Here is a 23,182-nt window from a genome sequence, read left to right as displayed (position 1 = left end):
GAATAAAATAAGCTGTATGTGACCTAGGCCTGCAAATTGCAGGTGATACATAAAGCTACATAAAAGACTGGTCCCAATAATCGGAAATGCATGTCTATGTTAGAGGTTCTGTTATGTCCTCTTGGAGCCAATAAGAGGGGCTCATACAAGGTGTAGTTGGATTTTGATTGTTTTTCTGTGTATAAATAATCTACACATGGGCTCTGATCAAGTTAATTCACTTGGGATACAAAATTGAATTAGGGAGGGGGTGAGTGACTGTCAAAATGCTGCCTCACATTGTTATGGACTTGTTTTGTAGGCTGGAAGGCATACAGCATACAGTATAATTGAAATGGCTGCAGAAAAAGTTTTGTTTTTGTCTTTGGATTAATATCATAGTTGGAAGAAGATAGGGAGCTGGATGGCTTGTGGAGATTTGAGGGTATAATAGAATTCCTCTTGTCCATTGCTGAGCATTATAAAAATGGAGAAAAGGAAAAAGGGTACCTAAATTGTAATAGCAGAGTGCATGTCTGAACAGAACTGTTCTGGGACAAGAGTGCAGTGGATCTTCTGCTGATACTTTTTTTTTTTTTTTTTTTTTTTTTTTTCCGTGCAGAAATTGTTCCCTGAGGGGCCTTTCTTAGAACATTTCTTTTGTTCTGCTAGATTGATCCATTCATTAAAAGTTGCAAATATATTTGAATTTGTGTGACTCAGTTCTATGTGGGTAGCAGCAAGCATATCTGAAGTGTTCAACTGTATATCCTGGATGTGTTTTGGGTGCTTGATGTATTTTCTGCGGAAGTGAAGTTTAAGGAAGGTAGATACTGAGAGGTTGAGGCAGGCCATCCCCAGCAACTACATTGTCCTTAGAAAGCATAACAGCCACTTTAATGCTTGTATGCTTCTCTCAGGGCAGTAGTGTAAGAAGGTGTTTGCATCCATCTCAGCAAAGAGTCAGCAGTGCAGGCTTTCTTATAGTCATTGGTGGTTTTGTTTTGTTTTTAATGCTGTTCTTTGTACCCTACTTGCATGTTGTGTGATTTTTAGATATGTAAGGAACCTATTTTTATTGTATCCTAATCTAACTAGATGTAAAACATTTTTTTTTCAAATAAAAAGAGAGACACAAAAGATCAACAAGTGTTGATCACCTCTGCAACTTCTCTCTATTTTGCATAACATAAGGGCATTGAGTAATTTGTGGTGTCCAACTCTTCTTAAAACGGTAAGATTGCTGTTGTGGTAAATTGTTCTTTTGCACTCCTGATAATTTACAAGTATTTGTCTTCTTGCAAAAATAGAGATAGTGGTGTTGTGACTATTTGCTGTTGTGTGGTTATTCTTTTTTCTTCCTTATTTACTCTTTACACTGATTTAGCAGTTACAGTGTGGCTTAACAGATTTGCTGTCTTACACAGTAAAAATTAAAAGTGCATATTGAAAGACTTCAAACTGTTAGTAGGAGTAGTGGATGAATTACCTAACAAGATTTGTGTGTTCTTTCAGTCCTTTTGAGAAGCAGAACTTAAATTCGTATTACTCTCTGTCCAGAAAGATTGTATGGCTTTATTGATGGTACTATCATGTTGTAGCAATATGTATCAAAGATAAGGGTTTCCAGTACTACAGGGTGAAGAGTTAGCTCTGTTGACTTGGGTGTGGGGCAATGGATTCCCAGGGTCTGTATGTTCAAGTCCACTAAAAAGACCACTGTCACTTTCAGTAAGAAAGAATTGAAAGCAAGTCAAGCACAAAAATCGTGTGACTGAACACAAGAAAACAGAGGAACAAGTATTACCTGCAATGTGATCATCAACTAAGGAGAAAGCATACGTGGAGAGGCACTGCTTGTATAAGCACCGAGGTTATGCATGTTTGCTTGTATTCGAGAGCTGTGGAGGTGGTGGACTGCCTTCCTTCCTTTTTGTATAAACTGGAGAAATCCATGAATGTAGCCAATTGTCTTAAAGCCATAAAGCAAAATGACTCAAAAGATGGATAAATGGTTTCATATTATTACTTCACCCTTAAGCAAAAGCTTGTTGGGAATTTATAAAATACTTGCTCTAAATTGCCCTGGCTAATACTGTTGCTTTTTTGAGTAGCTCTTTAAAAAACAACAAAACAAAACCCTCTGGCCTAACTGTGTTGTAGAGCAGAATACCACTCTATATTCATATGGCTAGCAGACTTGGAGCCTCATAAATTTGTTTGTATCACAACTGTGTGCAGTAATTCAAAATAATAGTTCTTTAATTTTACTGATTAACATAATGAGTTGCAGGAATAACACAGTACTAAGTGCAAGTGATAAACTAAATAGATCTGGATGTGGCTTCCAATGTCTTCTCAGTCATGCTGCCATTGCACAAGATCATTCCTTTTTAGTGGTAAGCAGCTCTTGAAATGTAGAAAGCAGCACCGTTCATGTCTGCCCTTGAAGCTCAATAGTCACACTTTTCACTATTATGCAAACCAAACAGTATCTATCATTAATAACAGCACACATCACAAAACACATGCAGAGTCAGAGTTAGAAGATTTTTTAAAATTTCCCAGTGCGTGCTATGTCAACATCTAAATTACATTTAATTAAATGGAGCACTGGCTGCATGACCTGCTAAGTGAAACACCAATTACCCTGTTCCAGCTTTTTCTGAACTTTAGCCTTTGCCAGTGGAAAAGAACTTTGTCTCATCTAGAAACTGGAATTTAAATACACCTGCATGCTTTGCCGGAGCTAAGTAGGGTACAAAAAGGGTTGACTAAGTAGTGTCTCTGGGACTGTTGTTTAAGAACTGTAAATCCCTTCCTATTCCTGTACATTTTTTCAAAATATGTAACACAAAATCAGGGTGTGTTTCTCCTATGTTGCTTGTCAGAGGAAATCTTGAAGGGTGCAGAGGATCTTTAGCAGGTTTGCTGAAGCAATTTCACATACTGCCAGAATAAGAGGAGACCTGTGTGGAAGCAAGGAGGCTTTTCAGTAAAATTCTCTCAGCTGGTGCCAGTGACACAGGATTGTTACTGTGATCCAGTAAGCCCTAGAATCACTCGGCTCCCTCTTCTACTTTAGGGAAGAGGCATGCTTTACATATGCTTAGACATGCTACCCCTGATTTTTTTTTTTTTTTTTTAATCAATTTCTTAGTTTGTAACAAAGTAAAAAGTATGAATAGCAAAAAAGCAATTAATAAAGTATGTTTTTCCAGCCTTCCAACCAGGGCAGAAGCACAATCCCTAAGAGCATCAATCTTCACCTTTGTTGCTGTTTCTGTCTCGTTGCTATTGCATCTTAGTGTTTTATGGCTACCATTTTTAGGGAAAACCAGGGAATGTCAGAATCCTGGAAGCCTCATCTTTGAGCAGAATAGCCTTTCTGTTGTATTTTAAGTTGGGATTTGTGTTGTTTGTTCATTTGTTTGTGTTGTTTGTTTGTTTGTTGAGGTGAGGGAGTTTGGACCCCACTCTTTTGGAGTATGATACCCTTTTCTTTGACTGTTGTTTGACTGGGCAGCCAGCCAGCCAGCAGTGACTACAGGGCAAATTTAGGTGATGTTTTAATGCATAAACTCTTCAATTGCAAGGTGAATTGGAAGAGTAGTGTCCATGTTAAGGATGCAAGATTGTGGTCTGCATACTGCTGAACAGAAGATGCCTCTGCTTTTGTAGTTATAGTCAGGGTTCACAGGGATGTCTCCCTGTTCTGCCTGTTTCCCTGGCTTTGTACCCTGTAGGAGTAATACTGCATGCCCACCTCCTAAATCTCAAGTACCAGATTAATGCTTCTTCCTTGTAGCCCTTCCCGAGCCACATTCCTTACCCAGCCGTGTTCTTTGTTTCCCAAACGTAGAGCTAGTTGTTGCTTTCCCAAGAGTTTGGCTTCCCAGAAGTGCTGTCAGTGGCCACACTGCTTGCCAATACTTGTTAAAACTCTCAGGTACTTGTTGGTGTGTCTTATTTCTTGTGGTCAGCATTTAGCTAATTATCAGATGTGGGATCAGATGGGAACTTTTCTCCTGCATCAGATTGGCAAGGACTGGCAGAACAAGTGCAGGGCTTGTTCACCTCAAAGTTTACTGAACAAACTTCCCACTGTTTCAAGGCCCTAGGGCACTAATGATGCCCTTGTTCTCTGCAGCTCTCTTCCACTGGTGTATGGATTTTTGGCTTTTGGCCTTTTCCTGCAGCATTTTAAGAAAAGTTTTGTGGCCAGTGGAACAGAGGAAGATGTTTATTCCATCACTGGTTGTGCTCTGTGGGGGTGTCAACTTGCTGTTCATTGTGCTCCTTTCTGGTCCTGAGTTTTTTTGTGCTTGAACTGAATGTGCAGAGGCAAAATTGAGATTGAACAGGATGGAGACAGGAACTTGGGCAGCTGGGAGAAGGATGTTGCTGCCACTCTTTGTATGGATTTGGCCAGCCTGCTGTGATAGGGTTGAAGTGATACTGAAAGACTTGCCCAGAGTGGCTAGAAGATAGAACAAGTTGTGAGGATGGATTGAGTAATAAAGGAAGAAACATCTGCTGGATTCCTTCCTGTTAGCCAGAAACAGACCTCATTGCACCTACAAGAAAAAGAAAGAAGCATATGGAGATCCCTTTATTTATTTCTTGAGGGTTTTGCTCATTCTTGGTACTGGTTGTTATACCTAGGGTAGGAGACAAAATGGTAGTGACACTTCTACTGTCGTCCCTGGAATTTGTGAAAACTCTCTACAAAGTAAATAGGATGCTGTTGCTCAGAAGAAGTATGTGATATGACTTGACCAACGCTGTGCAAGGTAGTGTTTCTGCAGGCATGTTAGTAGTCTTCATGTGTAAGCTAACTGATATTCTCCCTGTTTCCTGAGACACCAGTTGCTTTTCATTGATCTAAAACTTGCTAGAGGGATTTGATGTTTGACAGAGAGGTAAAATGCCTTTGCTCATTTTAGCTGTTTTGAAATGGGCATACGTTTTAGCATCAACATAGTTGGCGGCTGGAGGTTTGACATTTAAATAGCTGGGTTTATTTTTTCTTTAAGAAATGTTACTATGTTTCAGCTCCAATGTTTGAAAATGCTGCCTGCAGTGATCTGAGATGACTCAGATCTAGGGATAGAGATGAAGTCTTTCCATTGGCAGCAATAATAATGCCAAGGCGTATGCTTCAGGTCTCCTGAACAAATTACAAGTTGCTGAGCTCTATGATTATAATATTATTTTCTGTAGAATATTATTAGAATTACTGTTGGACTCACAGATCCTTATAGGTCCCTTCCAGCTATAACTGTTCTATTCTAACTACATGGTGTTAATTAAGATGTTTGCTTTATGTAGAATTGAAGCATGAACGTGGCGGTACTTTGTCATAGGACTAAAACATTAAAACGTAGAATGGATCCTCAGCACCCATGTATTTTCACTGCATTAATAGGGCCAGTTTTAAAGTAGAATGCAAAAATGTAGCACTTCATAGAGCTGAATTTCTTTTCCCTCTACATCTCAAGTTTAGAGACAAGTGAAGCATTTAGATGACAGCAGCATGTGTGTTTCTGTGTATTTGTATTAATATTTATACTAAACCCAACATGTGTTGTTGAAGGGAAAGTCATGCCATACAAACCTAATATTCTTTTATGACAAGGTTGCCTGCCTAGTGGAAAAGGGAATGCAGTGGAAGGTTTTTTTTGTTTGTTTGTTTGTTTTGTTTTTGTTTTTTAATTTTAGTAAAGCTTTTGATACTGTCTTGCACAGTATCCTTCTGGACAAAATGTCCAGCATATAGCAAGACATCAACAAATACAACGGGTGAACAATTGGCTGAAGGGTCTGACTCAAAGAGCTAGGGTAAATGGGATAACAGCCAGTAACCGGGGCTGTTCCCTAGAGCTCAATTTTAAGGGCCTATTTTCTTCAAGTTTTTTTTTTTTTTTTTTTTTTTTTTTTAAATCAATCACCTGGACACAGAAGTTGAGTGCACAATAAGTAAGTTTGCAGATGATACTAAGTTAGGAGGAGCTGTTGACTCTCTTGAGGTAGAAACGCCTTGCAGAGAGATCCTGATAGATTGCAGTGCTAGGCCATCACCAACCATATCAAATTTAACAAAAGTAAGTGCCATATTCTGCACCTGGGATGGGGCAATCCTGGCTTATGTATAGGTTGGAGGACAAGTGTTGGAATGCAACCCTGCTGAGAGGGATCTGGGGTGGGTTGTTGGTGGCAAGCTCAGTATAAGTCAACAATGTGCTGTGACGGCCAAAAGGACCAACGGTATCTTGGGGTGCATTGAGCACATCTAGTGTGCTCAGTTGGGGTGCACTGAGCACATCTAGTGTTACTAGAGATATCTAGTCAAAAGAAGTGATTGTCCTGCTTTACTCTGCTCTGGTGCAGACTAACTTGATGTACTGTGAACAGTTTTGGGTGCCACAGTGTAAGAAGGACATAAAACTATTGGAGAGTGTCCCAAGGAGGTTGTAAAGATAGCAATGGGTCTAGAGGGCAAGACATATGAGGAGCAGCTGAGGTCCCTGGGTTTGTCAGCCCAGAGAAGAAACTGAGGGGAGGAAGGCCTCATGACAGCCTGCAGCTCCCTCACAAGGGGAGCAGAGGGGCAGGCGCTGAGCTCTGCTCTCTGGGGACAGCGACAGGACCCGAGGGAATGGCATGGAGCTGGGACAGGGGAGGGTCAGGCTGGGGTCTAGGGAAAGGTTCTGCACCCAGAGGGTGGTTGGGCACTGGGACACGCTCCCCAGGGCAGTGGTCATGGCCCAAATCTGTCAGTGTTTCAGAATCTTTTCAACAATGTCCTTAGATGCTGTTTAACTTAGGTTGCACTGTGAGGAGTCGGGAGTTGGACTTGGTGATCCTCATGATTCCCATCCAGTTGACGATACTTTCTGGTTCTGTGATTAAAGGGGCAGGAAAATAGAGAGGGAAACCTGAAATGATCCTGAAAAAAATACCTGGTGAGTTGCCCTTAAAAATGAGAAGGAAATCACAAGGCTTGTTTGGTTACCAGTGCCCAAACAAAAATGAAACAAAACAAAACAACAATAAAACTTGATAGATTATTGCCTGAGTAAAGGGTCATTTCAGAAAAGAACTGTTTACCTGTGGACAGATTGGGTAAATAAGCATCTTGCTAAAGCTACTTGTGTTCCTATATTCTGTAAGTGTGGTTTCATTAGGAGATTGAATTTAATTCAACAGAGTAAGAAACAGCTAGACAACTTTTAGTTTATGCATGGTATGGAAATTGATAAGCACATGAGTCTCAATGTTTGACATGTAGACAGAAGGCTTGTTTTTATCTGACGCATTATATTCAGAAATGTATTTTTATTTTATCAATAACAAATTATAAGAACACACGGTTGAAACATGACCGACAGGTTGAACTATTCACTCAATATAGGTGGGTAGCAGTAGATTCTCAGCCTGCAATGTTCTTACTTTAAAAGAAGGCAGTGGGTAAACAGACATGGAAGAACATAAATGCAGCAGGGAAACACAATGCAAACTGCACGGAGCATCTCTCTATTGTAGGGGAAATGGCAATAGACAAAGCAACTGGTGGGGTTAAAATGGTATACTGACTTTGCCACTGATGTTGCAACAATTGCAAGCAGTAGAGTAGCTACCTAAAAAGCCCAGATTTTAAAGGGAGGATTGTATACAGTGTAAAAACTAATAAGTGACCAAATCACCTGAAGAACTGAATGAAAATTAAACTGAGTTGAAGCCAAGTAAGAAACTCTGCTGTGGGAGAGGGATAACTAGAAATTAAGTGGCTATATGATGGAGTGTTTCATGGACACCCTAAACAGATCCTTCCAAATCACAGCATTGGTAGAGTATGGTAAGGAATTGGGCAGTGTTCGTGATCATGTTATGCTTTGCCTAAGGATGGATGGAAGTCTTTAAAGATAATGTTAATAGGACCTGGTAGTTTTAGAAACTCAAAAATGGGAGCACATATGAAGATCTTGAACTGGTCCTTCTCTTCTGAGGGAAGGAACATGGTCCAATGTATTTCATTGATTGTATTAATCCTCACCAGGCCTTTTATAATTTCTACTGCTTTTCTTTGCATCTTATCTTATAATCACTTTATCCTTGATCTCCATTATGAAACTCCAAGATGCTTTACTAGACAGCAGTGTGGGCCTGGCAGTGTAGAGGAATTCATAAGATAAAATTATTTATTTTCTTCAGATTCAATTTATATCCCTTCTGTGCGATTTTGATATTAGCACAAGAATCTGCATAGAATATATCCTGTCTCAGTTCCATTCTCAGACAGGTATGCACATAAAAGAGAATTCGAAGTTATAAGGAATCATAGAATGGGTTGGGTTGGAAGGGACCTTAAAGATCATCTAATTGCAACCCCACTGCCATGGGCAGGACACCTCCCACCAGATCAGGTTGCTCAAAGCCCCATCCAGCCTGGCCTTGAACACTTCCAGGGATGGGGCATCCACAGCTTCTCTGGCAACTTGTGCCAGTGCCTCACCACCCTCAGAGTATAAGAATTTCTTCCTATTGTCTAATCTAAACCTAACTTCTTTTAGTTCAAAGCCTTTTGCTCCTTGTCCTGTCACTGCACTCCCTGACAAAGAGTCCATTCTCAGCTTTCCCATAGGCCCCTTTTAGGTACTGGAAGGCCACTGTAAAGTCTGCCCGGGGCCTTCTCTTCTCCAGATTGAACAACCCCAACTCCCTCAGCCTGCCTTCGTAGGAGAGCTGCTCCAGACTTTTCATCATCTTTGTGGCCTCCTCTGGACTCATTGTAACAGGTCCATGTCCTTCTTGTGCTGGGGGACCCAGAGCTGAATGCACTTGATTTCGTTGCCCACATCACTGACAAAGATGTTACAAAGTGCTGTTCCCAATACTGACCCCTGAGGAACACCATTTGTTACTGATCCCTGGACATCACCTCTTCTGAGTAAGACTGCACAGCCCATGTACCCTTCTGGTTTCCTTCTTCTGAACCTTGGACAGATATGTAATATCTTTCTCTTAAACATACAAGCTAGTCCAAAGTTATCCAAAAGTGGATTTACAGATAGTGCTGAAATAAATTCCTCTAAGAAGGCTCTTTGTTTTATTTATCTATTCATTTATTTGAAATCCTTTAAATAGTTATTTAATTAAAAGGGTTTATTTTCTTTCCCATGTGATTACTCTTTGGAGTGTGTGAACAAGGATACAAAGTTTATTTCCTTTCCAATTCATTCATAACATCCTAGCAATGTAAACGTTCTTCGGTAAAAAACAGAATTAAGTAAAGGAGTAGGTTCATAATCTGTTTTTAAACTCGCAATGAATAAAACATATATAGTGTGGTTTCTTAAGCATTTTCATGTATGTTTTGTTGCATCCCTCTGAATTTTATACTGTTCTATCATCCTCTTCCCTCAGTTAATTTACTGCCAGAACATTTCACCCTCCCACATATTCTTCCTTCCAGGTCAGTGCTGCATGGCATAAAGTGAACAAATGTGTGTAGTCTTGACAGTCTTTGTATGACACTCTGCTTTGCCACCTTCCCACTTTTCAAGCTGTTGCCATTCATGACTGTATGCTTTCCTGCCATTTGTTGAGCTAGTAATTTTGATTTCCATTGAATTTCAGAAGGGATTTCGTACTTAAATCTCATAAGCTCCACTCTTAGCCTTCATAGTACCATAGGATGGTTTAGGTTGGATGGGACCTTAAAGATTACTTCCTACTAAGCTCAGGTTGCCCATAGCCCCATCCGGTCTGGCCTCTGAACAGTTCAGAGATCGGGCATCCACAGCTTCTCTGGGCAACCTGTTCCAGTGCCTCACCACCCTCAGAGTAAAAAATTTCTTCCTAACCTAAATCTACCCTCTTTTAGTTTAAAACTGTTACCCCTTATCCTATCACTACACTCCCTGGTAAAGAGATTGCCTGTAGGCTCTGTTTAGGAATTGGAAAGACACTGTAAGGTTCCTCTGGAGTCTTCTCATCTCTACTCTGAACTTAGTAGCCATAACTTACTCATTTAAAAATAATTGTTACTAGTAGTTCAATACTCTTTGCTTTTAAACATGCATTTTTTTTTTTTTTTTTTTTTTAAACCTAGTATTGCATCTTGATTTGGTTTCATAAATGTGTTTCCATTTGTCTAGTGCTTTTCTTAATTCCTTGGAATTTCTATGGCCTTCTTCATAGAAATCTCTTTGTATGAATGAACTCAGAATAAATTAAATAGCATTCCAAGTTTTTCCTTTTGGTCTCTTTGGGACTTTTTCTTATGTCTTAGACTTGTATTGGTATTATGTAATATTTTTCCCCATAGAGTTATTTTAGTTATTTATACATTCTGTCTTGAGTGTTCTTATCTCAGGAGCCAAACATTGCCTTCTGCAGTTTCATTTGTCTCACAGTTGCTACTCTTTTTTGACTTTGGTTGATGCTGCCATATGGATTTACCAGGAAAGAATGATGTCCTCATTTTTATCTGTCTTCTTCTGGTCATTCAGCTATTTGATTATTTGTAGATGTGCATGCAATAAAGATGCTTTCCAGTGTAGTTGAACAGTTTCTCTCTTGAAAAATATTTCTCCCTCCATCCATTTGCAAATCTCTGATTATGCAAATGTAAATAGCCACATTAGATGTATCAAGTTCTACTTACCACAAAAAGATGAAGCAATGGTTTGATTTCTTTCCTTTAATAGATAATTTTCCTTCTATCTCTCACCTGATGCTCAGTGTTCATTACTTAGACATTTCCAGGTGTTGCTCTGATCTTGTTTCTTTTAGGTGCCGTGTTCTTGTCTGTTTTGTTTTTGTGTCCATGGTTATTGATAGTTTTGAAAACACCTAAAAATGGCTAAAACATCATTTAACTTCCAAGCAAATTTATGTAACTGGATCAGAATCTTTATTTACATTTTTCTTCTGAAAATACCTAAGTTTTCCTTCTTTAGGTATCTGAAACACTTGCTATATGCATGTAATATGCTGCACAGGATCCCTGAAAATTGAATTTTCATTTTGCTTTTGTGGTTTGTTTTTGCTGTATATTCTTTACTTGTGTATAGTCTCAAAGTACGCAGGTGTATATCAAGTTGCATTTTCACCATTGCATTGAAGGGGAGACTGTGAATGCCTTTTTGGACAAGGTAGTGACTTTCAGTAGATAGGACAGGCACTTCATGCCACTTTGTGTTTGCACTCTGGGTAAAGTTTTCAGAATGGCAAAATCACTTATCTGGCACTGAAGTGTTTTAGGCACTTCTGGAAATGCTGTTTTTCCTCCCCCCTTGCGGAGCCACTATGAGACTTTCTAATGCATTGTTACCAGCACATGGCAGTAATTCAGATATGGCTGTGTTAATGGGACACCATGCAGGCAGTCTTTTCTTCTGCTTTCCTTTCAGCTAGTCATTTTCTCATTTGGATATGAGAGTGTTGTTGTATAGCAAGGGTGAATGCTGTGGTCTTTTAGATCCACATGTGCTGGCATGGATTAAACTGCCTGCTAACATTGTTATTCTTCCTGTGCAGGTAATCTGTAGGTAGAGATGTTAGTTCAAAATTCTAGTCATAAGATTTGCAACATTGCCACTGTTCTTCTGTGTTCGACTGCATCAATTACCTTTAATTTTTGCCTCTTGGCATGACTATAGGTGTTCTTCTTTTACCTCAGAATATCCCATGCCATTAGCTTTCTTTTGGAGTTGCACAGTTAGGTCCTTATTTCACTTTGGATAAAATAATTTTTAAAAATGGATTCTGTGTGTGTGTTTTATTAAGTTACCAGGGCTAAGTATTCTGTCATTTATTTTCTTGTGGTACTTTGAGGCTGTTTTATGAAAAAGAAAACATCATTTTTTTTGTTAACATGTAATCAGTACTTCCTAGTGTTTAATTTTTCTTCATTTTCTCCCTCTGTATGTTTTCTTTTTTACTTCTTGTTCTACATTGCTTCATATAATTTCATTAACTCTTCCCTTTGCTTATTTTAATGACTTTCTTCTGTTTTCTGACTTTGATATAGTCTTCTATGGCCACTTTATTTTTTTCACACATGAGTGGCTGGACCATCTTTCTGCTTCTGACCAAGATTGTTAATGATCTCCTTGTGTAATCCCAACCCTTTTAGCCATGGATACAAGCAGGAAGACCGAAGTGGAACTTACGTTGCGTGTAGCCATTACTCAGTTGTTGGGCAGTTTTGAGGATAAAATTCTTCTCTTTTCTTACTTCCTTCTTCAGTCTTAACATCCGGGCATTTTGTTGTTGCAGCAACACCAGCAAAAGGTGTCCATCATTTTGATGCACACCAGCTCAAGGCCTGAGTAAATGCAAAGGCACTTATGGTACTTTGTTATCATCTAAGTCAGTTTGGCATACGCAGAGTAGTTTGGAACATCAGCCTGCTCTTCCAGCAGGTGTAGAGTAGGTGCACACATGGAAGTGCTTTGCCAGTTTGAGGCAGTGCTGTTCCTTAAAAGTCACTGTACCATTGCTCATTGTCCGTGACTTTTTGATTTTTTAATTTTTGATTTGTCTCACTAGTCCTTTCCTCAGTTGCTGTGTTGTTGTTTGTTTGTTTGATTGTTGTTGTTTTTAAATCTCAACTTCCAGCCCCCATCACCTGTTTCTTACTTTCTCACATTCCCATCTGTGCTGTGTGCTAAATGGCATGGTTGGAAGCAACTCAAGGCAGTTTCCATCCTTCCACTACCTTCACTCATTTCAGAGTGGGCATGAGCACTGTGTGGTTTGGTGCTCACTGAAAGTTCATGGAAAACCTCACATGCCTTTATTTGGCTTTGAACTTTATCCAAAGTGTTCCTGGTGGAGCTGGGTTGCACCTGCATGCTAGAATAGCTGTCTGGCCAGCTGATCCTCAGAAACTGACAGAAGCCAAATACACGTGTTAATGATGGGTATTTTTCTTAAGGAAGTACTAAATCTTGTACTTCAGAAGGGTAGTAAAATAATGATAGCTTTTGGCAAGGCAAAAATGGAAGAATATTCAGGCAGAGCTAGGAACAGGCATGTTACCATTGTTTAAGACTCTTCATATAAGCTCTTCAGATTTTTTTTTCCCCTGTATCATAACTGTGTTAGTTGTAACAGAATGATCCACTAAAAATTATAAGGTGACCAGTGTAAATATTTAAAGGTAGGATTTGGTTTTGGCTGTTCCTGATGACAAGGAAAGCTACCTTGTACACTTTTCTTCCTGTGGGAATAATCATGTAGCCATCTACTTCTGCAATTTTCATGTGCCAGATTCCACAAAAGTATATAAATACCCAATTGAAAGTTCCAAAACTGGAATAATAGACACCAGACATCTTTTTTAAACCCACAGATTTCTAACTGGTGGACATCACTGAGGCCTTGGCTGGGAATCTTCATGATGTGTTGTAAAATTTTGATGCCTTCTTTCGGAGGAAGAGAACAGTAAATTACTAACTAAACTTTAATCTAGTGGGAGCCTGCTTCAAACAAAAGGGAAAAGAAAGACTTGACATTTGAATTGGTAGAGCTCACTGTGAGTCCTCCTTGGTGAGGGAACCTGCTGTAGAATTGGTGAAAACAAGACTTGATAAATGCTGTATTGTAATCCAGCCTCTGTTCATGAGACTTGGATAGGAAAAACAAAAAGTATTTAATTTAACCAGAATCTTTCATGTCTCTGCTTTTGTCTTTGTTGTACACCTGGAGATGAAGCCAGGGGAGCCTGGAGACATTTATCTCCAGCTTATTTTTTTTTTTTTTTTTTTTTTTTTTTTTTTTTTTTTTTTTTTTTTTTTTTTTTTGTTTCTCAGGCATGTATAACCCTCTTTTGTAGTAATGAGAAATGAGGGGTGAACATTTTACTCTTTTGAAGACAGGTGGAGAAGTCCCCATGCTGAGTGCTGTATAGGCCTGTTTGCCTTTTGTTTCTCCTTACTAATTGGTTAGAATGGATGGTATTAAGTTCCCGCAAGTATGTCTGTTAGAGAATTCCTGCATATCTAGCCTCAGGGAATTAAGCTTTGGAAAATGAAGTACCCATCAAAGCAGGAGCTGGCTGGTACAGTTTGTATCCCGACTTCTTTTCTTTTTCTCTCTTCTTTTTTTCCTTCTTCCAAAAAGCTTAAGAAAAGAGTCTTTTGTCTTCTTTTCATGAAAGTTACACTGAAATTCATCTGTGCTTTATTCATTTGCTTTCACTTGTGCCATTCATGGGCAGCTGTGGGTTACACAGGACAAAGAGATGAATTCCTAACCTCCACATATAAGCAGTGTGCCGGAAAACTTTCAACACCCACACCTCCCTTTTTTGCAGGGTCCAAGTAGAAGTATTACAGCTTTTAGTGTCAGTACTGAGATACCTCTGGACTGTGTTTTTCCACATGCCATTAAAATGGTGTGACAGAGTTTTGCTGGCTTGTAGAATGGAGGTGGCTATACAGATTTATCTTTTTCTCAGTATATCAAAGCTTAGTAACTTCTAAGGAAATGTGGTTTAGAAGGTTGCTTTACTGAAATTTATAAGAAAATATCTTTTTTCCTTGATGACTTGATTTCAAACATCCTCAACTCAGAGTACTTGAATATGTTTTGTGAAGACCTCTTCAAATATGACAAAGTAAAATTTCATCTTTTCTCTAGTTAACTTTCTGTGTGGGTTTCTCAAATAACTCCATGAATGATTAGGGAAGAGTTCTTTACCATTTTTTCCCCTATTACACAGGCAACTCACATGTATCCTATGCCAGATTTTTACCTGGCATGAATTGGCATAAAAAATTTGAAAGAACCTGTTCTGACTGACGTGCCAAATGCATAAGTGCTCAGCAGTATGATTAATATGGTTTACCTTCATAAATTAAAAATGTCTTAAGACTTCTTTTTAAACTACTTTTAACTTAAACCTGTCACTTCTTTTTTTCCTCCCCAAATCAGATTTTAAAAAGCATAATTTATACTGATCAACTTTTATATTGTAGATTGCATGTTAGGTATAGAATTGATATACCTCTTCTTCTTAAGCCCTTCAGAATGCTGTCAGCGGATTTCATAACTGACGTCTTTCCCCTGGTCAACCCCCTCTAAAGGCCAATAGGTGCTGGAGCATGTCTTGAACCTTTTTAGGTTTGCTGATCCACATGGAATAATAGCTGCTCTCTGTTTCTCTACAGACTCTTCATACTCAGAGCCTCCTGATGTTCAACAGCAGTTGAACCACTACCAGTCTGCAGCTTTAGCCAGGAACAACAACAATGTCAGTCCAATCCCACTTTCAGGGAGTGCTTCAGGAATGGAAAAAACGGAAGCCATCCTTAACTGTGAATTTTGTGAATTCTCCTCGGGTTACATACAGAGCATTCGGCGTCATTACCGTGACAAGCATGGAGGGAAAAAACTCTTCAAGTGCAAAGATTGTTCCTTTTATACAGGCTTTAAGTAAGTACTGTGGAAAACAGATAAACTGAACTCACAAGGATTTTTTAGCACTTGAAAAGACTTCTGAGATCTTTGAGAGCTGGCTGTAGCTAACAGAAACATGGCCACTGCTGACCAGAGAGAGGAATATAGGAAATGCCATGCCAGATCACAGCAGCATCCATGTAATCCATTTTCCTCTCTCTTACAACAGCCGGTACCATCTGCTGCAGACGAAAGCACAGTGAGTCCTTGCAGTAGCTTTTACTTGCTGAAGGAGATGGTACAGGTAGTGCTTTTTCCTTGACATACACAAGCAGAGGGTTTTCCTTATCCTCAGGTGTGAAAATGTTCTCTTAAAAAAAAAGGTCATTTCCCGGTGCAACTGGCATGAAGCACGAGAAAAAAAAACAACACACAAGTGTTTTAAGGAGATATGAAAAGTTATATCCCTTTCTGAAGAAACCTCTCTCATGTAATTTTATTTCTCCCATTGTTTATCTAGCTGGAGTGTGTTCTCCAGAGTAACTGATAGCACACAGAGACATTTCAGCAAATCCAATTAGATGTTGCAGAATGTAAAATCTCAGCTGTCATTGTGTGTGTATTTTAGCTGTTGTTCCCTAAGGATAAAAGGCTTATGCACCTGTGCATCATTTCACTCTGATATGCTGGACCCTCAAGCCTAAGTTCCCTAGCTGCCATTTGAGTTCTGAAATGTGTTAAGTACTTAGGAGACTGGTGACAGTAAATAGTATGATTGGGTACAGGAAAGATGTTGTGTTAAAGGAAATGTTGAGCACAAACCTTATAAATCTCCACAAGAACAACCTTTTTAAATTTATTATTTATTTATACCTTCAGACCCCCCCTGCCTTTATGGTACAATTATGCTTTATACCATTATTGCTATCTGTCTTAAAGATTACCAGTTATCATTAGATACATTAAATCTGCTCACATCTTCCTAGTGCCTTTTACTGAGATTAATTGAAATCATCTTAAATCAAATGGCAATTAAAGATACACATACTTGCATAAAGGAGTTGTATTTCTTCATGTGGTGTCTCAAACTTTCAAGAACTAAGTTTTCTTGTGGAAGTACACTATGTTTTCTCCCTTTAAAGAAAAGGGGTAAAAAAGCCCATACAAACCCCCTCTTAAAATCACTGTAGAAACTTAAATGCATGAAAGCACTCACTGAAGTTGATAGAAATACACCTGTAAAATTCGATGATCACTTGGTTTTGCCCAGAGCCACTTGTGTTAGTAAGTTGTTCAAGCTAGCAGTCTTGCAGAATTTAAGTGAGGACTTTTAACTCAAGTTCAGTGTGGCAATCTCACTAGTTTTTGCAGACTTTATCACTACCTTAGGAAAAAACAAAAAACAAAAAACAACAACAAAACAACTAAATCCTCCCAATTTAACAGAGAACTCTCATTTCAGTAGTTGAGTTAGGTAGATATATAGTTACTTTCCTCTGTATGGAGGAAGAGTTGCACGTCTCTTACAACTTCTAAGTATGCCTGTAATGTAATATCACAATGGTCTTGTCTTACAAAGACAGAGGTGGTTAAGAATATTATTTGCCTCCAAAAATACGTCTGTATTCACCCCTGCAGTCCAGAACAGTTAGTTGCTAACAAATATTTTTTGTTAGAAAAAATACACAGAATATTTCAGCCTGAGGACAAATAATGAACATAGAAGACGGCAATTCTTTTGCTATCTTAACTATAGCAATGTGACTATAGAGCAATCCATGCAGAATATATTGTCAGAATGTGTGCCAGTTACTTGAGGATACAAGCCTGCAAATACTTTTGCTCATGTGTTACTCATGTGAGTCGCCCTACAGCAATGCCATGTGGCACTGTGAAGACAAGACTGAGTGGTATCTGTACCATTTTACAAGACACATTCCTTATAGAGCTGTGACACTTCATCGTTCACTGCACACCTCTTTTGACTGCTTCCATCTCTCCCTCCTGTTTCACAGATCTGCTTTTACTATGCACGTGGAAGCTGGGCATTCGGCAGTTCCTGAGGAAGGACCCAAAGACCTTCGCTGTCCTCTTTGCCTATATCACACCAAATACAAACGCAACATGATTGACCACATAGTTCTGCACAGAGGTAATAATATCCCTTTATGTGTCTGTCTGATGAGGGAAATGTTGAACAACATCCATGTGTTCCAGACTGGCTTCATTAAATTTTCACCTCTCTGTGCTTGAGCACAAGTATGTTGAATAGGCCATTAGGATACCAATAGGACATCAGGCCTTCAGTATTTTTTGTTATTTTCTAAATGATACATCTTTAAAGTTTCCTGTAAAATTCAAATCTGTTGAAACAGGACAAATTCAACCTCTCTAAAGTAAAGCTTAAAAACAGTTTTAATAGTCTTCAAGCACCTATTTACCAAGAGTAGCACTAATTTACAGCTTTGATCTAGGCCAAAGTTGTATCCTGCTTTTGTCCTTTGTTATTGTAAAGTCCTTGCTATCAAAAACTCTGGGGCACAGTATACCAACTTACTGTAGCGGACCCAGAATATCTCTTGATTACTTGCTTGAAATCTTTCTCTTCATTATGTGTCACTGTTCTTAGGATCAAAACAAGAATGATCATATTTTATTTTTCTTTAAGACTTCATTTCTTTCTGCTCTTCTCCCTTCTTTTTTTAACCCAGCTAAAAATGGGATTAGGGATTTCTATATTGTATTAACTGCAGGCTTGCTAGCTCAGAAGAGACAGCTGTTTGGGCTCTCTGGGCTGGGATTCCTGCCCATAGCTATCACATTTGATGCTTGTAGATGGTCTGTTGGCTGCCGAAATCCAAACCCATGTGTTGGGATGGCACTCTGCCTGCTTGCAGGTTGGGCAGAGTTTCACAGTAGGATACTGGTGGTGTGCAAACACAAGTTTTGCATGCCATCTTTTTCCTGGAGAAGATCCTGGTGTGACAAGCGCTATCATAATTCCTTATAACATAGCACTTACCACTGTTGGTTAAAGTCCTTCTTGTACCAAAGGAGTGAGGTTGGCAGACTTGATACATATTTCTATCTCCTAGCACAGCTATTCTGATGAAACATCTGGGAAAAAATGACCTGTCAGTGATTCAAAAAGCACATCACAAAGCTGCCTTATTTGGTTGTAAAAGTTTGGCAGATGCTTTTACTTCCTGTCTTTGAAGGTGTTGCAGTGTCAGATTTTGCCCAGCTTCAGGGCATATTTCACAATTATCTCTCTTCAGAAGAGAGGAAGGTTTAGTTAACCCCTGTACAGTAGACTGTGTGATTCCAAGTGATGCCAAGGTGTGCTCTTGTTTGTGGCTGTGCCAGCGCACCAGTGAATGCTACCAAACATTTAAAATACAGATAGACAGATGGAGGAAAGAACATGATGGGTTCAGTTAGGAAAGTTTCCATCAAACATAGACTTTACACTGGGAGTATCTAGTTGCAGTAGCGAAAGAGCACTTCATGCAGCTGTGCTGCCTTTACAGAGGTGTTTCTGACCCATTGCAAGGAGGTGGTTACCTCCTGAGTAGGGGACACTCTGGACCTGTTCTTTTGTTTTCCTGTTGTTTCAAATGCACAAACTAGCCTTGAGCCATAGTGCTGCTGGAAAAACAAAACAAAACAAAACAAAACAAAACAAAAAAACAACCTGCTAGAGCACTGGAAGAGGTAAAACAGTAAAAGTTTTAATAAACAAAACAGAACAACAATAAAAAATAAAAAAGAAAAAAAGGCACCCCTACAATTTTGTTTATTATTTGGCGGGAAAAGCAGATGATTTTGACAAGAAGTAACATGCACCGAGAGAGAATGAGAGATGGTGAATACAGTCTGGAATAGCCTTCTTCTTTTATAGTCATTGCACTGATAAAATAAGAGTACAGTTGTGATCTGTGGTCAAAGAAGATCAGTTTTTAGGTAGATAGCGTGGTGCAGTGTGTAAAATCAAGAGTGAAGGATTTGATCCATTTCATGTTCCGCCTGTGTAAAAAGGCACATTTACAGATGCATAACTGTTACATTACTTCCAAATTGTTGCACCTGTAGTCCTTCCTGAAACAGCATGCACTTGAAATAGAGAGTATATTTGCCTCTTAATTAGGGTCTGCGAAAGTTGACTTTTACAGGCCTAAAGCATTATAAGCTCTAAGGCTGAATGGCTTGTGAGAAATAATTAGAAAACAAATTTGCTTCACCTTGAGGACACGGGCAAACAGGATGCCTTCAAGAGCCTTCTTGCACGTGTAACCTATTCTGTTCAATCAATTCCTTATCAGTTTAAAAGCTGTTCACCATCCCTTTTGCAGGCACAGGTGGAGCACAGATTTGTTGCCTTTTGGTGGGCCATATCTGGGGACTGACACATCTAGAGGATTTGATCCTCAGCTGTGTGGGCAGGTGAAGAGACAGAGTGTGGTTCTTGAGTTCTTTCTAGCTTTTCTGGCAGGCAAGCATGGGAACCTTCTACAGAGGAAACAGAAATCTCACTCCATGGCCAGCAGAACTACTGGCCTTTAACTTAGTCTGGACAGTGTGATTAGGTTACATTATCCTGTCCAGTAGCATTTTGGAACACATTGATATTTTTCCAGGGCTGAATGCAACTTACCAAGATCAGTGTTAGGTCTACTTTAAAGTCCTTGGGGAATTATATTTTCTTCTTTTAGTGATCATTTTACTCTCTTGCTGGTTGAAATGATGATTTTGTTCTTCCATTTAATACAAACTGCACTGATTTCTCTCAAATAGTAAGTTCAAGATAAAAAATTCAAATTTCCAACTTAATCTACCCCCCAGAAGACTTCATTGCTGCCATGTTCCTTACACATGGTTGTTTCTGCTGTCATCCCTTGTACACACAACTTCATTCATACATGCAGAACCCTTGTAGTCTACTTGCTTTTGGCTAATGAAACACAAAATGCTGTGTGTTCTGTGACTGTAGTTTGTATTTACATTCATTACAGGCAAAAAATGCGTATGTGCAAACACCCAACAGTACCGAATAACTTTTCTGTAGGCTCAGCAGATAGTAGAACTATTTTATTTGCACTTGCATTACATTTAAGGGAAGGAAATGAGTTGTGTGTGCTATGGTCTGTTGGTGAGTAAATAATTTTCCTTGTTAACTAAGGACTGATAGAGTCATGGTCTTTTTTATGACTCTAGACAAAAAATGTATGTCTGCTTTAAGTAGCAAATAACTAGCGCGTCAATGGCCTTTCAGTGTCTTCTCTGATCTGCACTGGATTAAGCTGAATGTTTGAGTCTAATTTATGATTGAATTTCTTAAACCAAGTTGATGCTGCTTAGGTGTTTATTTTGTTGTTCTTGTTTTTTTCTTAGACCTCTTGTTACTACTCCACAATTCATGACATCTTTTCCATGAAACATATATAGAAGTCTTTGTTTCATAGAATCATTAAGTTGGACCTTCAAGATCATCTGGTCCAACTATCACCCTTCTACCAATGTCACCCACTAAACCATGTCCCTAAGAGCCAGGTCCAACCTTTCCTTGAACACACCCAGGAATGGTGACGCCACCACCAAATTAGATTAATTTAGACACAGCTAAAGCCTGAAGAAGTCTACACTTTTACCACCTTCCAGAAGCCATAAGGGACTTTGTATTTCTTTGGTTGTCTTGTGTTGTGATATTACCCTCCTCACTAAAGAGAAGGGCCCATTTGCTCAGATTTGTATGTGGATTACCACATCTCATTCCTGTACCCTCCTTGTCAACCCCCTGAGATATTCAGGCTTTTTTTTTTTTTTTTTAATAATTTGTTTTAATATGTTAAGGATGACCTGCATGAGGAGGATCAAACTCCTCCTTTAATCTGCAGTCCATAAGGGAAAACAGTACTAAATTTCAGTGTTCTAATTAAAAAAGGCCAGTTGAGTAACAAAATCCCATAATGAGGACCTTCTGGTGACCCTCAGCTGAAGGGTCAAATTTGGGATTTCCCTTGTGCACACAGTTTGGGGAACACAGTGGATGAGTGTTACGTCAGATTCTGGTTCTGTCGAAAGGCTGAAACTAATTGCTGCTCTGTTAAACATCTGTATTTTGTTTGAGAAGCTGAGAGTTTAAAAACTCAGCAAGAGCATTTGCAGTACATGCTTGTATCCTTGATCTGAACTGTGGGAGGTGTGACATGATGTGTGTGTAGATTTTGAATCTGAGCTTTCTAGCAGTTATGGATGTGTTGGGAGTTTCTGGTGCTGGCTGAACTGCACAGTCTCTTCCAGAAAAAGGTGCTGCGTTACTTGCCCTCACAGTCACCAGTGAGTAGCTTTGAATATCATTTGCTCCAAAAGCTCCATTCCCATCCTCTTTATCCAATGAGTGGTTACATTTGTGTGCATCTGTAGCCTTAGGGGATTAACCCTGTTGTTGCAGAGAATTTTTTTTTTTTTTTGGTGTGTTACTCCAGTTTGGGACCCACTCCTATGTAGGTGGATTTGCATAGCCTTATACAAGATTCTGTTGTTTGTGTGGGAGGTAGTTCCCAAGCTGTTGACACGTGGCCTTTCATAAAATTTGTTAAGTGAATGTTGTCCTGTTTCTACAGAAGAGCGGGTCGTCCCCATTGAAGTCTGCCGTTCCAAACTGTCAAAGTACTTGCAGGGAGTTGTTTTCCGCTGTGATAAGTGTACCTTTACCTGCTCCAGTGATGAGAGCTTGCAGCAGCACATAGAGAAGCACAATGAACTGAAACCTTACAAATGCCAACTCTGCTACTATGAGACCAAACACACAGAAGAGCTAGATGCTCACCTTCGAGATGAGCACAAGGTAATTACAAAATAGTTTTAATTTGTAACAGTCTACTCTTGAAAAGGAAGTATTTAGTTTACTTGCATGTTAACTCTGATTAAGACAACCTGCCTTCTCTTCCTCCCACCCCATGACAATCTGGAAACTAACGCCATGTTGTATTTCACTTCCTGTTGTTGTTGTTGTTGTTTTTTCTTTAGAAAGTCAGAACTGAGAGTTTCTAAAACTGTTAGATTGATCAGAATTGGCAAACTATTTTCTGCAGAATGTGATCATCTGGAAAAGGCACTTATGAATGCTATTTTTTTAAAGGAAAAAAAAAGAAAAAAGCATTAGAAAACAATATGAAGGCTGTATGATTCAGCTTTCTAAAAGGCAGGAGATTCCGAACATAAGATTGGTCTGGCAACTTCAGCAGCATGAAGTGCCATGCATATTTTAATAACAAAGTGGGCAATACCTTCCGTTTACATTTAACACAGGAAAGATAAACAGTAACTGTAATTAGGTCCTAGTTTAAAACTGCTTTGGAGTTTTTGTGGAGTCCATGAGTACTGACCTAATCCAGTCTTTAAGAAGCTGTTACAAGACTTCCCACAGACTCCTGTTAACTTTGAATTTCTGTAGCTGTGAACTGTGTATCTGGGAAACACTGAAGTTCTAGGATTTAGTTGTATTTTGGAGTATTTATCAAAGTATTTTCTTGTTACGTTTCCAGGGGAGGCAGCTATTTGCTTCCATCTATTGGAGCTGAGCTGCCCAAGTCCTCATTAAAACTCACTCTCACTTCGTTAACTGAACAACACTGCCCATGTCAACATGTTTATGTTGACAGTATTAGCAGATCAGAAGTCCCAGCAAAACTCTTTGCACAAGAAAAAAAAACAAACATAAAACAACAAAAACAAAAAAAAAAAAACCAACACAAAGGCAAACACATAAACGTTTGGCTGTCTTGTAAAA

At 39.1% G+C, this 23,182-nt stretch overlaps 1 protein-coding gene across 5 annotated transcripts in view; it reads left to right on the top strand.

The window, feature by feature from the left end:
- ZNF462 (zinc finger protein 462) overlaps positions 1–23,182 on the top strand; it is a 93,641-nt gene that overhangs the window by 62,176 nt on the left and 8,283 nt on the right. For 4 of the 5 annotated variants that reach the window (XM_032205759.1, XM_032205755.1, XM_032205756.1 and 1 more), the window contains 3 exons: positions 15,162–15,426; positions 17,406–17,542; positions 22,014–22,237. In XM_032205759.1, the coding sequence (XP_032061650.1) occupies positions 15,162–15,426; positions 17,406–17,542; positions 22,014–22,237 (626 nt within the window). Of the gene's footprint in view, positions 1–15,140; positions 15,427–17,405; positions 17,543–22,013; positions 22,238–23,182 lie in introns of all 5 variants that reach the window. The other variant, XM_032205758.1, reaches the window with a different exon arrangement.

The sequence above is a fragment of the Aythya fuligula genome, chromosome Z (assembly GCF_009819795.1).
Source record: "Aythya fuligula isolate bAytFul2 chromosome Z, bAytFul2.pri, whole genome shotgun sequence".
In the NCBI taxonomy this organism is placed as follows: Eukaryota; Metazoa; Chordata; class Aves; order Anseriformes; family Anatidae; genus Aythya; species Aythya fuligula.
This window is presented reverse-complemented; position numbering and strand designations above follow the sequence as displayed.